Genomic DNA, 14,429 nt, shown 5'->3' on the forward strand with positions numbered 1-14,429 from the left:
CATTTCTCATGAGTGATGAGCAGCAAAATGTTTACAGCTGCTCCCTGTGATAGCTTTTTGAGAGTGGGCAAATGACTGTAGCAGAACTGAATGTGCTTTGATTGCTCTCCTTTGGCTCATCGTCTCAGAGGTCACAACTCAGGAGACGGAGTAGTCTTTATGATAAAAGGCCTGCAATGAGCAGATGGTCAGGCTGTGGTGATATTATGTTGAGAGTGTGCTTGGTTGAGTGTTGCCTATATGTATGTGTTTGTCTGTATGTGTGTTGTGTATGTATATATATATATATATATATTTATTTATTTATTTATTTTATTTTTTTGTAGTAGTAGTGTGTAGTTTGCTGAATGTCGTACTGGGTTTCTATTTTAATAACTTTTTTTGGTCCGTTTTTTTCTGTTTGGTTTTAATTGAGTTTTATTATCTTTCACTTGGTATGCATTGTCTTATTTTGGGCATCTATTATCCAGAATGACAGAACATAGAGTTAAAGGATTTGTGTTATAATACTGAGTCCCCTCTCTTTTCTCAATTTTAGTATAGGACCCAATGTTGAGTCAGGAAGCTAGATAACAAATAACTAGACAAAGGTACATGGTTTCTCTGTGAGAACTCTGACTTTTTTGGAGAAAGATAGAGAAGACACAACAATGGTTTCACGAGACAAGACAAAGTTCCCATCGGTCCCATCGAGTACAGCTCCACATGAAGACTAATTTCTTTTTGGCTCCTCTGCCTGGTCAACACTGGTAAATACTTTGCTCCTTCACCCTGCAGGATTTCACTCAAAAGCTTCAGTTCGATATTGGTCTCACAAAAGAATTTTTAAGGTTATACACACAGGCAGCTGGTGCTCATCGATTGTACTGATGATTCAACCTTAATGTCTTTCAAGTCCATCCAAACTGAGCATTGTCTACAGAGAAAATCAATGGTACCCGTACTTCAGGAGCACTGGACACTGTAATTAAATTGTGACATGAGGACACTTGGAGGAAGACTCTATTTAAAGGTAAGAGACTATTTTGTTTGGAGTGAATACAGATGCTCACCATGTAGTTTCAGACTCAGGCTGCCAGGCTCTGTTAGTGAGCTTCATTGTGTTGCTCCCATTCATATCTTTCCATGTGGAGAGTTGAGTGGCAGTACAATCCAAGAGTGCCTGGCTGCAGACAGTATTCACCACTGTGAGGAGAGCTGGTAGGCAGCGATCTGCTGTCTCCCCTCTCACACACAGGGCTTGACACTGTCATTGCCTGATAAAACAATTGGCTGCATGCATGCAACGTGCTGGAGTATGCATGCAAATGCACACTGACACGCTGACTGGCAGGTGCACATACACACAGTGACCGGGCATGCAGCCATGTTGGCACAAAACTTCTGACTTCTTTTTGTCCTTCATAGTTTTGCTTCAGTGTGATATGAATATACTTGTGTAGTCGGCTCCATTGTCTGAGCCACATTTCACAAATGATACGATTTCACAATGTAATTTTGTCAATTGTAAAATTCTCACACTGAATGGTCTCTATGACCATGCTTTATGGCATGAGTGCTTTTTGTCAAATGGCCAGTTTCTATATAAAATCCATGTTTATTTTTAAGGGGGAATATGCCTGAATCTTTTTGCACCAAAGTTGTGGAGGAATGGAGTGAAAAAGCAAAACTTGGGGCCAAGCAGGAACTTGGCTATAGGTTCTTGTTTTTGTACAGTGCAATTGGTCCTGGCTATAGTTCTTGGTGCAATCCTGATTTAAGTAATGGAGGACACTGTGTCCTGAATAGGAATGTCAGGAGACCTGGTACTTTTGAACCATGCCAAATATTGGAAAACTCTGATGGTACTTGTTGTTTGACAGTACATTTGGTACCAGAGATACCAGATGTTGTGGGTACTGGACATGTTGTTCCTCCAGGACTGCAGGGGGCAGTATAATGATCCTGCATGCCATCAAAATCAAAGAGAAAAAGAATAACAACAACACGTGGAATAGTGGCGGCAGGTGCAGCAACAGGTAAACCATGAAAAAAACCATGCAAACTGAGATGAGACTGGGATCGGCTGGTGTCAATCCTCTAATCTCAAGTAAATTGAGTACAAATATTGAGCTGCTTGATTCTGTGGAGTGCAAAAAGGTTTTAACCCTTACATGTATTCATAGTATTTTTATATTATTACCTCTGCCAAGGAGGTTATGCTTTTGTCTCAGTTTGTCTTTGTTTTCGTTTGTAGGATTATGCAAAATTACAAGACAGATTACAATAAAACTTTGTAGATGGATGTTGTAGGAGACAGAAAAAAGACAGAGCAATTTTAGCGTTTTTAACTTGTTAATTTACTTTTCACAGAATAATTCATGGTTGTTGAATAATTCCATTTATGTACTATTAATTATTATTATTCTGTTAATTATTCTATTTGTGTCCCCTAAGCATAACTGAATTGGTATGTTTAGGGGACTGATATTAATGATATGAGTGTGTGCAGATAAAAATCTGAAACCAGTATATTTAATTGTGGTTTCATAAGAGGACTGTTCCGACGTGGTTGTTCATGCGTTATCAGGATTATGCAGAAACTACTCAAGCAATTTTTTAAGACAGTTTGTGGATGGGGTTTGCTTGAGATAGGATCCATTAAATTTTGGGTCACATCCAGATAAATGGGTGGATCCAGGAAATGTTATTCTCTTTCTTTCCTCTTTCTTTCTCTATATATAAAATGTTTGTGTGTGTGTGTGTGTATGTATTTTTTGACATTATCACTGTTTTCTAGGGGAAAAGTCATACATCTTGATGAAGAAATCGGGCTTCTTCGTGGAACTTATATCTATCGGTGAGTGTAAATTGTTGCAGTTTAATTAAATTTAATGGGACTGTTGGGCCTTGATTGAGGTCGGCGCTCTTCTGAGTGCTATTTTAGTATTTTTAATTTTCTTAAAAATCATTATTCTAAGTCATTCTTTATTGTCTTCAGCATGCAGACAAAGCTGCTTACCCCTGTTGACCCTCCAGGAATCATTTGTTATCTGATGTAGAGTGAGTAATAAAGGAGAGCACTTGATGTGTCATGAACCGTCTGCTCTCTGTTGATAACAGTAATCTACACAGCCTTTGCAGACTGCTCTCTTATTTTCTTCAATACCACACAATGGTGCCATTAAGGTCATAGCAGGTAGAGGTCATGCTCCATTATGTCTGGCTGCCTTCAATTCCTGGTCTCTATCTCCACCATAGATTTACCAGTGTAGAGATTATTGGTTTTATATCATAGTCATATATCTTCCAACTCTATAAAGTGTCCCTCCATCTCTCTAAATGCAGCTTGGTGAGACTAACATTTAGAAAATGACCACAAGCAACAATTTGTCAGGCCGCGCAAGCTGGTTTGCTCAATTAACTTCCTTCTTTCTCTACGGCAGCAGAATTACAGTTGAGTGTTGGCTGACTTAATGCAATAGAGGCTCCATACGGAAAGAATAATGTGATTTCCCAGGCTCTTATTCTGTGTCTGCGGCCGGATAGAGAGGGGATCTGAAGAGATGGCATCTGAATTGGGGATGAGGCAGCCATTGAGCGAGAGAGGGCTGGACGTAATGTGTGTGATAGGGACAGCGGCAAGTAGCAGCCTTGATGTGGTGTATTGGGGAGAAGGAAAAGGACATACCAGGGTCAAGTGATTCTTATAAGCATCACTGAACCTCTGCTATTGACTACTTTAGTGTATTGACCGGTCACCTCAGGTTAGAGGTGGAGTTGAGGCCTGTTAACATGTCCAATATGCTAACCAGCACCACTGCTCTTGGGGATTTGTATCCCTGGCAGCTTTTTGAACATTAACGAACATGATCCCTCCACTACAGACTGATAAAGATAAAGTTAGACTGTTTTAAGCTTCATTAATCTATATTTATTTTATCATTGGAGCACTAATGGTGTAGACTTGATGAGTAAGGACATAGGCTCTGTTGCTTTATCCTTGCCGTGGGTGGTTATAATGATTTCAATGAGGTTAGTTAAGCCAAAATTGGAGTCAGGGGTCACTGTCTATTTTCCATCAGGAACATTATATAATTTACACAAAAGCTTGGGGTAATAAGTGAGTGAGTTCTTCAAAAGCCTGTTATTTTTGAATTTCTGCTCACATTTAGATTTTTTTTTTAAAGCTTTAAAGATTTAAAGCTCTGTTGTTGCCCTTGTGAATGAGTTATTCCTAAATTGCATAAACTTCTGAGCCAGTTGGAACCTGTACAGGGGGTAAAACGGTTAGGAATGTAACTCTGCCAGAGCCAGAATCCAAATAGATGTAGCAACAAGTGCTGATAGAAAAGGCTGGAAAAGAAAGTGAGCAAAAACAGTTCTTAACTCAGAGCAACATTATGTATTGAAGGTGTTTCCTAAAGAGAAGAACTGATTTCTTTAAGACATTTATAAAAAATGTTGTCAATAAAATAGTAAATAGTTCAATGAATGTTGCTCAACATGATACGAAAAGATAATTTTACAATAATTAACTTGATAAACTCTATGCTAACTGCCCCCACCCATCTGAGACAGTAATCTGACAAGAAGCAAATGTCAGACTGTGGCCTTGTCTGCACTACGGCAGATGATCTTCGTCTTACAAAATTACTCTGTCTAGATGAGATCACAGCAATGTTTACAAACTAGTAAAGCCAGTAGGTGGCGATTCAGTCTGCATCATTGATCCATTAAACACCAGTGAAGAACATAGAGAGCATGCTCACTGAGCTTAGGTTCAAGTAATGTTGGTCGAGGAACATGCCTTTGAATATTGTAAATGTGGTGCAGTGATGCTATATAGCTATAAACTTATGGTTGGTATAAGCCGCCATTGTTGTTGTTTCTAGTGCATGCTCATTACACAAAGCAGCAGTGGGCAGGCACTAAGTAAGTTGTGACGTCATTGTTTCTCAAATGCTCAGTTTTACATGACACCAGTCTTTAAAAATGTGCACTTTGGAATGCGTTTTTAAAAAAATCAAATTTTAATGATTTAAATACTGTTTGTATTTAGGAAAAGGTTTTTGCTAAATATCTGCACTAGGGTCTAGACAGGGTCTAAAAAAAGAAATGTTTGGCAAATCAGCCAGAACATCATGTTGTAATGTTGGTTGTACTTGAAAGGCCTTTTTGACTTGGGTCAGTGAGGCCGTACCTAAGGATGGAAAAAACATATTGTGACTGTAAAGTCTAGTTGGTGTCATAGTATTGGCCTTTGAGAGGTAATTTTAGAAGGTAATCAATACAAATGATTTTTATTCACTAACTGAAGCTGATGAAGTTTAGAACAGTACCTGACATGATGTATTCGACAGGAACAGAACAGAGCTGTGGTTGTTTATCATAGTTATTATGGTAAAAGCAATATGTCTATACATTTATATATTTATTTCCTCACCATGGAAGTTTGCGTTCTAAAATTTGGACTAATATACATTAGTGTTTTTAAATGTATCCTCTGGCTCATGGTTTCATCTCATGGGTCATATTCCCTCCCTAGTCGGGTAATCTGTCGCTGGCTTTGATCCCATCTCCACTCTCAATCACAGACATGCCCTCAAGGCATCGTGACATCAACACTGCCTGTTTGTAGCAGGGTCATAAAGAACCTTGCCTGCATCAATATTCCAATATCAGCTCTCTCTGTTGTGCTACAAACCATACACTGACAGTCAGAGGAGCATCCAATCCAATCGTAGCCAAATCGAAAGGGCTCTTCAATTTTCTACTGAACCTGAGACAGCAAAGGCGGAATAAGCTCATTACTGAGATATACTGTGGAGTGGAGTACCTATATTCATTTGTGCCTGTTTGCACCTTTATGCATGGGTGTGACTTCGCTATACATTTAAAAATCTGAGGCAGTATTAGTCCTTGACCCAGGGGTTGTAGTTAAGTGAGCTGTCAGCTCAGCATGGCTTTGTATGATGCTTCTAGATCCAGTATTAAAGTGCAGAGTGAATCTAATAAGCTTTCTTCTTGTAAATTCTCACCACAGAAGTTCTTCTGCAGTTGTACGAATAAATTATTGCAACTTATTTAGGGCAAACTCATAGAAAAGTTGAGCCAGAAATACAAGGCTGGCTGCATTTATTATCTACCAGAAGCAGCCACATGGGAAATATAATTTCATCGTCTTTGATAAACAAAGAAAGGCACGCACTGTTGGTAGATATTCACAGGCGGGGAAGAAGAACTTAATTATTTGTTATTGTGCATTGTAAACAGAATCTTTTATTAAGCTTCAAGATTTTTGCAGTCGGCCTTTATTGCAGTTATGGATTTACTTATTTGGAGAATGGGGCTAGTGTTATTAAAAGTCAACAATTTGATAGTGCGAACGAATTTAACATTTTCCTTTAGTTTGATTAAATCATTTCTAAGTCAAAACAATAAATTCAAGAATTGTATTCTCTTTTATAATTGGAACACTTTTTTTTACTGTGTCCAATATGTGCTCTCCCTGTCACAGACCCTGTCCCACCATAAAGTCACAGTCAATTTATCGTACCAAAATAAGGCAACAGTAGATTTTCCATTTGGCTCAAAGAGGTGGCTGTTAACATGAAACAGACTAGGTTTTGATTCACATCTGGTTTATGTCAAACAAATGATGAGAACCATGGTGCTCTGTTGTGTTTCAGGAATGTGAATGTTCCTGAACATAAAAAAGCAGTGATTGTGAACAGTTTCCCCTACAGCTTTTCTTCCATAGGAACATAACATACAATACTTCACGACTACCTTTCCATTCCTATCTCCCCACGTTGGTCCTGTCTGTCGTTGTTGTATCCCCATAGTCTCATTTCAGTGTTAGGGCCTTCCCCCCCTGAGGGCTGCCAGGCAATGAGGTCAGTGGTCACTGAGGACTGCAGAGTCTGGTGTTTGAGCAAGTGGCATGGTCGTGATGAATGATAGTAATATCACAGCCCTTACACAATCACAAACATTTTACTTGTGGGAAGAATAGGAAGCCTTTGGCTGCCTTAGGTGAGTGAACACAAAATTTATTATAAATATACATATACATATAAACAATTCCTACTTCTCTCTGTCTCTATTTATATACCTTGTTTACCCTATGCTTTACATGTATTACGTATGTACACAATGTATCTTATGCAGTGTTTCCCACTGAATTTGATTCTATCTGTGGCGATAACTGCCAGGGTGGGTTGTGGTGGTGTTATGGTCATGTCTGCCTGCCTGCTGAGAAATGCATGCCCGGCATTGGAATATGCACATCTAAAGCAGAAATTACTGATAATATTGGTCACTATTGAGTCCTGCCAGAGATGGTAAAACTGACACGACCTGGTTCTGCCAGTCTGTTGTCAGTTTGTTGGGGGGGAGACAGAGCCAAACAGACAGACAGTAGGGCCAAGGGCACATAGCTCTAATGAAGCAATGGTGCAAAACACTATGCTATAAATCTTGTATGTTATTATGAGAAGTTTTTTTTTTTTTTTTTTGATTCATTAAGAATCGGTTGTGGGACAAGTTAGGCATTAATTACCTAATTAATTGGAAACACTGACAATTTGCTGCTACTGTTACAAAAAGCCATGCAATATCTACAGTACAGTATATGGTACATCTATGAAAGCTACTTTTCTTCTCAATAAATAGTAATAAATTATCCACCTCTTCTTTTTGTACATTCTGTTACATATAATATTTACATTACTGCTTTGGATTAATATTTTCCCTTTTTCATCATAACCTGATGTCAGTTTTAGCTGCTTTTATTGACGGAGCATTGAGTTCCTTCACTCCACATCCTCAGAAGACAGACATTTCTGTCGTGCATCTTTGTCCTCAAATGTCACCTTTTTGTTCCTCTTTGGGTCGATCCAGGAATTGTGGATGATGGCGTTATTAGGTGTAGGATCTGCCTCGATGATGGACACCACTCTTTTCTTCATTTTGCTTTTCAAGACTTTCTGGAACTTCTGCCTCGTGAAGGCATAAAGTAAAGGGTGAAAGATAGTGGTCCCGTAAGCCATGACCAGGAAGCCCAGTCTCAACTTGACCATCAGGTCACTGGGGCCCACACTCAGGATGACTGTGTTGAGTACCGTGATTGGTGTCCAGCACAGGAGGAAAGTAGACACTATCAGGAGGGACATCCTGAAAACTCTTTTTTGGCGTTCTCGCCTTTCTCTGTGGCGTTTAACAGCCCTGCGCAAGGCAATGATTAGAGAGACAGAGGTACGCATGCCCATTGTGGGGTTTCGGCTGCCACTGCTCTGTGATCCATCAGTGGTCTCTTGCTGCGTTGTCATGGCCGTCATGGATGGATGCTTTTTCCTGCGAGCCTTTTTCTTCTGTGAATTGTGGAAACGTGTGCCAATGCGAATATTGAGTGCTTGCAGGATCTTTGAATAGGTTATGAGCATGACAACAGCAGTAAAGAAGAAAATAGGAATCTGAGCGAGCAAGTGGTAATACAACCCAAGTTCTGTATAGTACTGGTTTGTGTGAACCACATTCTCCACCACTGTCTGGTTCAGCTCAGCATGGCCTTGGGCGAAGAAGCCCACCTCAATAAAGGGTACAAGGAAACTAACAAAGGATAACACCCAAATGACAGTCAGCAGGGCCAGGGCTCTGCCCATGGTCAGCACCCGGTTAGCTGGTTTAACTGAGATGTCGTAGCGATCAAGGGTGATGGCCAGCACATTAGCAGCAGTGGCAACACTTGCAAAGGAGACACAGGCTTCATGGAAGCAGCAGACAAGCGCAGTGTCCCCCTCCAGGGAGAGCAGCACCACCACGATCGTAAGAGGGATGCAGCACACACAAACCAGCACATCCAACACATGGAGGTTCATAGTGACTATGTTACTGACAGAGCTAATGAGGTTCGACTTCATACAGTACAGGGCAAGCACAGTGAGGTTAGAGCTCAGCCCCAGGAGGATTTCCAGCATGAGGAAGCCAGTCAGGGAGACCTGAAAACTAACAGGATAGGAATACGGGCTGGGGGTTGCCGGACTCATGGTGCGGCTGATAGGTTCAGTGTTGTCAGTGACTGTGACGTTGCTCATGGTGGCTTCTTGTTCCAGGTTGGGAAGGATATGCATTATCCTGTGTGCAGGGAGAAGAGAGAAATAGAATTAATGAAGAGGGAAATGAAAAGAAGTCTGCGTGCATGTGCATCTCTAGAAAGTCGTAATTAACACATATCTGAGAAATCTTGTCAGCTGTAATGCTGCCAGTTGTCTAATGATAAGGAAGCCTTTTGATTTAAAAATGAGAAATGCTGAGTGCAAACACTTTTTAATAGAGCTGGAACTTTTTTTTCCGACAGATTAGATTATCTCACTATGCGCATGGCACAAGTAATTAGTAATTACTTCACCTCAATCAGCCTCTACTCCTCTTAATACCATCTTTGATCAGATAGTTGCATACAAAACATCATGAAACAGAAACCCTTTGGAAGAAATGAAATTCTTTCATCATGCTGCCTAAATGGAAAACTCATGCGTACTCATTGGATGTTTCAATGGAAACGCATCTTAATTACATTGAATCTGGTAACGTCATGCATTGCCAAACTGCATTGTGTTTCTGTTGAATTTTGGTTGCTCTGTATTGGGAATAGGTTGAGACATGCTTAAGTTTTCAAGAAGAAGTTCAGGCACTAGCCAAATAAATCGTGTTTAGACTAACACACCTAGTATGTACTATCCAGTGGTATCCACTATCTTGTAGTATCCATGTTAATGGAAAAAACAAGTCCTGTCTGACGTCAACAACAAATGAGCTTGGTGAGAAGCCAGAGGCAGGAGGTGAACCTGGTACGTGTTCATCTGGTTGTGGAGTTCAATTCCCATGTTCTCGCTTTAAGCATTGCATTGACAGTTTGCATGGGACATTAGCACAAATGCCGGCTATCCTGCGTGTTCCAAGCAGCTAACTTTGATTGGTTATTGTCTTTGTGTTGCTAGCTTCAGATGGTCAAGCATTAAAACAAGTGCGTGTCAGTCCTGTAATGGCTATTGCTTTGTAGTAGCTTAGCATTAGCTTATTATACTTCCAGACCTCTATTGCGTAACAAGCTCACATGTTTTTATTGTCCTAGCATGAAACGCAGAGGATGAAGGCAATGATGACAAAGCAGATAATTCTTCCAGTAAGGTTGAATTAATAATCATTCAGAAAGTAAGTAATAAAATACTCTTCACTGTCCTTGGGAATTAAAATCATAATTTCTCTCAGCAGTTTGGTCATTGCCAAATGAGGGCAAATGAAGGTGGTTTGTTACTGACAAGAATATTCTATTAGAAAATCATGTTTACCTCAACATCAACAGGCTCATAAAACAAACTTTGAAATGGATACAAGATGTTTGTTCAAAAACGTCTTGAATAATGAATGGACTAACGAGCACACCAAAAATAACGTTAGTGCTTGGGAATGTAATTACTGTTGGATCAGAGGAAAAACATCTAATACACATTCGCTCTATAACAAATTAAAATAATTAATTAGATTGAGCATTTTGAAAATTATTCAGCCCTCCATCAAGACATGCATCCAATCTGAATGGCATTCAAGATGACATGTAAAAAGAAATAGATTTTTCGGTGTGTAATATTTACCCTTCCCTCCAGCACTATCTGAATACCAGGGCTGTGCAATCAGGCCATAGAGTCCATGTTGGATCCACAGAGAGAAGCATCACATCCAAACATAGCCAGTAAAGAGCTGTTTCTGCTCGAGCAAGGCTCCCCCAAGCGAAGGCTTTTCCTTTTCACTGCTTGGTCCTCCCAGAGAGGATGACAGCCAGAGAAGCACCTGTTTGTCTCCACTGTCTATGAGCTGCTTCTTCCTGTCCACACTGACAAGAAAGCTGAGGAATCGGCCACCTGCACCCGGTGGATGTCGGCTAACGTCACCTACAGGCTTTTTCTCAGATCTCTGGTCCGTTTGCTTTGGTGATGGTGGGAGCACTGATGGATGATTGGAACAGGGATAAAATGTTGGAGCCACCTCCTGTTTATAATCTTATGATATTCCCAGACAGGAGAAACACAGCCAACGAAGAAAACAAAGAAACACAGACTCTTTCTCCTGCACAGGGGTGGAATGTGCTGCTCATAGTACGTTCCAAATCCTTGCTTTTTGTCCCCACTGAGAAGGTAGTCGTCAGATCTATAAATGTAAAAAAACTGTTACATCCATTAGCTTGTACTCCAAGAGTTTGTCAGCCAGCCATGTCGATTCCCTAGTGTACAGCATAACGTTCAGAATCTGTCCAGGAGAGGTCAGTGCTTCTGGGCAGCGTCCAGGCCCATGTATCCCCTGGGGCCTCTAACGGAACTGACCTTCACTTTCCACCTTTCTCATCAGTCTCTGTGCGTCTGGCTCCAGCCACCACTGACTTGAAAATTGAGCACAGGTGTCCAGTTTGCCCCTTGACATGCTGAACCCTCAATCACTGGAGATGGCTTGAGTGGAGCAGATTATTTGCGTGCATACGTATCCATCACCATGAAGTGTGATCATTGTGACATTTGTGATCACCAGTATTTATATGAGCCTAGGAGGGAAGTTGATTTTGCAATTCAGGGGAAGGTCATCCTCATGAGGTAGTAGAACTGAGTTTGTCAGGCGCCCACCCGCCATCTGTAGTAGGTTCTTGACAAAGACACATCGTCATTTTTCAGTCAGTCAGCCCCACATCCTTCCTTCACAGTGACCTGAGGAGAGAGAAAGAAAGGGGTAATGGATGATAGCGAGATGGAGAGCAGGAGGAGTAGGAGAGCAAGGTGTGGGGGATGTGATAATGAAAAGAAACATATCCTCAGCAGAGAGGCGACAAGGAAACTCTTATTAGCATAGCAACAAGCCTCTGATGTCTTATCATATTCCTGTGCATTGCCTGATGCACTTTACATCTCTGCTAGTGCATTAACATAACAGCAGCACTAACACAGGGCTTGTACAAAAGCAACTGTTTGTTGTTTTTTTTTTACACCTCAGCTTCACATTTACAGATGTAATATTAACTACAGTAGTGTTTTGCTATTGCATTTTTTTATAGTGTGAATCACTACAGGAAATGCTTGATGGAGATTATTGTATGTTGTTAGTTCAGGACAGACGTGTTCAGAGCTGTAGCACAGTGTGATTCCTCGGGGAACTTGTCATAAAGACAGGGATGCCTCCTCCGATGTCACTATGTGTGATCAATGTAATCTCTTCAGTGGTACATGTCGGTCACTGTTCAAGGTTGTTTTCAGCGATGGAAGACATACTTAACCAAGCCACAATGTCAAAGACACAGAGGATCATGCGTGTTGTAAGGATGCACAGATTGAAAGTGCACAACTGCAAATCGGGTCTCGTGTTAGAAAAGCCTAACACGAGTGTTAGACAGTTTTGAATATGAGCAGAAAACAGACGTGCTTAGAGTATATTAATATACAGACATCCTATTGCACAAATAAATAACAAAAGCCGTTTAAAATGGGATGTTTACAGCAGCAGCAACTTGGAATTACAAGTGTAAGACGGATTGCATCTTAATCCGTCTGCTCATTCGAACCAGAAATTGAAGTCTTACACCAACACATAATAACTGAAGTTAAATGTCTAATCCGGTGCATTCATTTTGCTGTGACATGTTTGGCTTTGGACTCTTCTCAGTTGTCACATACACTTCTCTCAGCTGTAAACCAGAGCAATAAGTATGAGTGACCCATCAAAACACACTCACCATGCAGGGTAAACACAGATGCTCCGGGACCGGTCTGCACAACACGCTGCCCCCTCTCCTTTCCTCACCTCTGCAACAATCTAGGTCGACAAATATACAAATTTCTGGATTGGCGCCTGATGCTTTGTGCGGTAATCCAAGAATTAGGATTGAATAATTATGAATGCACAAGGGTCACACTACTGACAGCTGCTCTTTCCTCCCTGAGTCTTGGGCAGAGAGAAAAAACAAGTCCAAAGAGATTACTCCTGACAGTGATGTTGGTGGGATTCTTCTTTTTCTTCCCTTGTCTCTGTTTTGCCTCTCATCCATCCATGTGGACTGGTCTGTAAATGCTCCTCATCTCATCAAGTGTCTGATGTGCTCTCTCCCTGCCTCAGTGTCTGGATAGTAGCGCAAACCATTACACTCCTGGTATCTCTCTATCTTCTGCTCTGCTCTCTTCTCTCTCCCTACTCCCTCGTTCCCTCCCTCTCTCTCTCTTACTGCGGAGGTTTGCAGTGCTCCCCCATTCCTGATTGGTCTTCTGTAATAGGCTTAACCCTTTCCTCTCCAGCAAGGGGAGGCATTTCCTTTTGTTCCAACGCTATCCTCTCTTTCCTGCCACTGACTGTGACATCCCTTTCGGGGCTGTAGTGATTTAGTAAAAAAAAAAAAGCTTCTACCATGCTTTTGCACTGGGACTTTAGATGTCACTGCTCTCACAACCTGCTTCAAAGTCTGATAGGTAGACTGTTGAAGGGAAAACAGCAAATACAATGTGCTGGGATGATGTATTAATTAGCCCTGTCAGGATGTAATGATCAAGTAATGGGTTTGTGCACCGTATGGGGGAATGATGAGGATGGAGAGCCAGCAGAGATTAGCAATATTTTTTGTATTGATTTGTGCACACGGGTCTTAATATGCATGTGCAAGTGAGCATGAGAGGCAGGGAGACTGACAGAGAGATAAATTCTTGCAGCTTGTGAGTAGAAGAGAAAAATTATGCTGGGAAGAATGAAAGTCAAAAAAGCAGAGTAGAGGAGGGTGGCTCTGATTGATAGTTTCAATTAAGTTGCTCTGTCAGATCAGTAAAAGGTTGAACACCCCCCATTCCTTTGTCAAGGCCCATTTGTCAGGTGCAATTATTGCCAGAGGTTATCTCGGTACCTGACAGCGTTCAGTGAAGAAGAGGGTGGCATCTGTTGCTCTGGCATGGCTACCTGATGAACTAATAATTCACATTCACAGAAAATACCTTTGTTTTTATTCTGATGGTGACAGTTTGATAATTGCTCTCAGCCACGGGCAGTAGTTTCAAGGTGTTGAAAGTTGCAGTGATACAGAAACAAAGATGGGACTCATGGTTGTAACTCTGGTAACTTTAAGGAGACAATGTGTCAATTAATTAAGCAGTTGATCGATCGAAACTTAGTGTAGAATTTGATCGTTCCATCATTTAAATTATTAGTGCAGTATCCATTCTAAACCTAACAGTTTGGAATGGGCTGTTAGCTTGGCCTGTGGTGACAATGATTGCAGCTTTTCTGTCCGAACCTGTGAAGTTGACCTGCAGTTATTGAGCAGCAGCAAGTAAAGACCGGCTGAAGGACTCAGTCTACAGAACCCTGAAGAGCTGTGAACCTGTTTATTCAGTTGAGTAAAACTCAGGGGTTACGCAAGAAACACA

The 14,429-nt window shown here is 41.0% G+C and overlaps 1 protein-coding gene and 1 long non-coding RNA gene across 3 annotated transcripts in view; one reads left to right on the plus strand and one right to left on the minus strand.

The window, feature by feature from the left end:
• Nucleotides 1-1,578: 1,578 nt before the first annotated feature.
• LOC138410826 (uncharacterized) overlaps nucleotides 1,579-14,429 on the plus strand; it is a 52,225-nt gene continuing 39,374 nt past the window's right edge. The window contains exons 1-2 of the long non-coding RNA XR_011243443.1: nucleotides 1,579-2,018; nucleotides 2,780-2,839. This is a non-coding gene — a long non-coding RNA (uncharacterized lncRNA). The remainder of the gene's footprint in view (nucleotides 2,019-2,779; nucleotides 2,840-14,429) is intronic.
• LOC109624430 (G-protein coupled receptor 22-like) lies at nucleotides 7,014-13,228 on the minus strand. 2 transcript variants are annotated; one of them, XM_069528830.1, is made up of 4 exons: nucleotides 12,945-13,228; nucleotides 12,758-12,837; nucleotides 10,638-11,738; nucleotides 7,014-9,117 (listed from the first exon to the last, which is right to left on the minus strand). In XM_069528830.1, the coding sequence occupies exon 4, from the start codon at nucleotides 9,111-9,113 to the stop codon at nucleotides 7,797-7,799; it is 1,317 nt and encodes a 438-aa protein (XP_069384931.1). In that variant the 5' UTR covers nucleotides 9,114-9,117; nucleotides 10,638-11,738; nucleotides 12,758-12,837; nucleotides 12,945-13,228; the 3' UTR covers nucleotides 7,014-7,796. The 2 variants fall into 2 exon arrangements, with proteins under 2 accessions (XP_069384931.1, XP_019934639.1); XM_020079080.2 differs by having other exon boundaries at nucleotides 12,758-13,228.

Source organism: Paralichthys olivaceus, chromosome 7, assembly GCF_024713975.1.
Source record: "Paralichthys olivaceus isolate ysfri-2021 chromosome 7, ASM2471397v2, whole genome shotgun sequence".
NCBI classification, from domain to species: Eukaryota; Metazoa; Chordata; class Actinopteri; order Pleuronectiformes; family Paralichthyidae; genus Paralichthys; species Paralichthys olivaceus.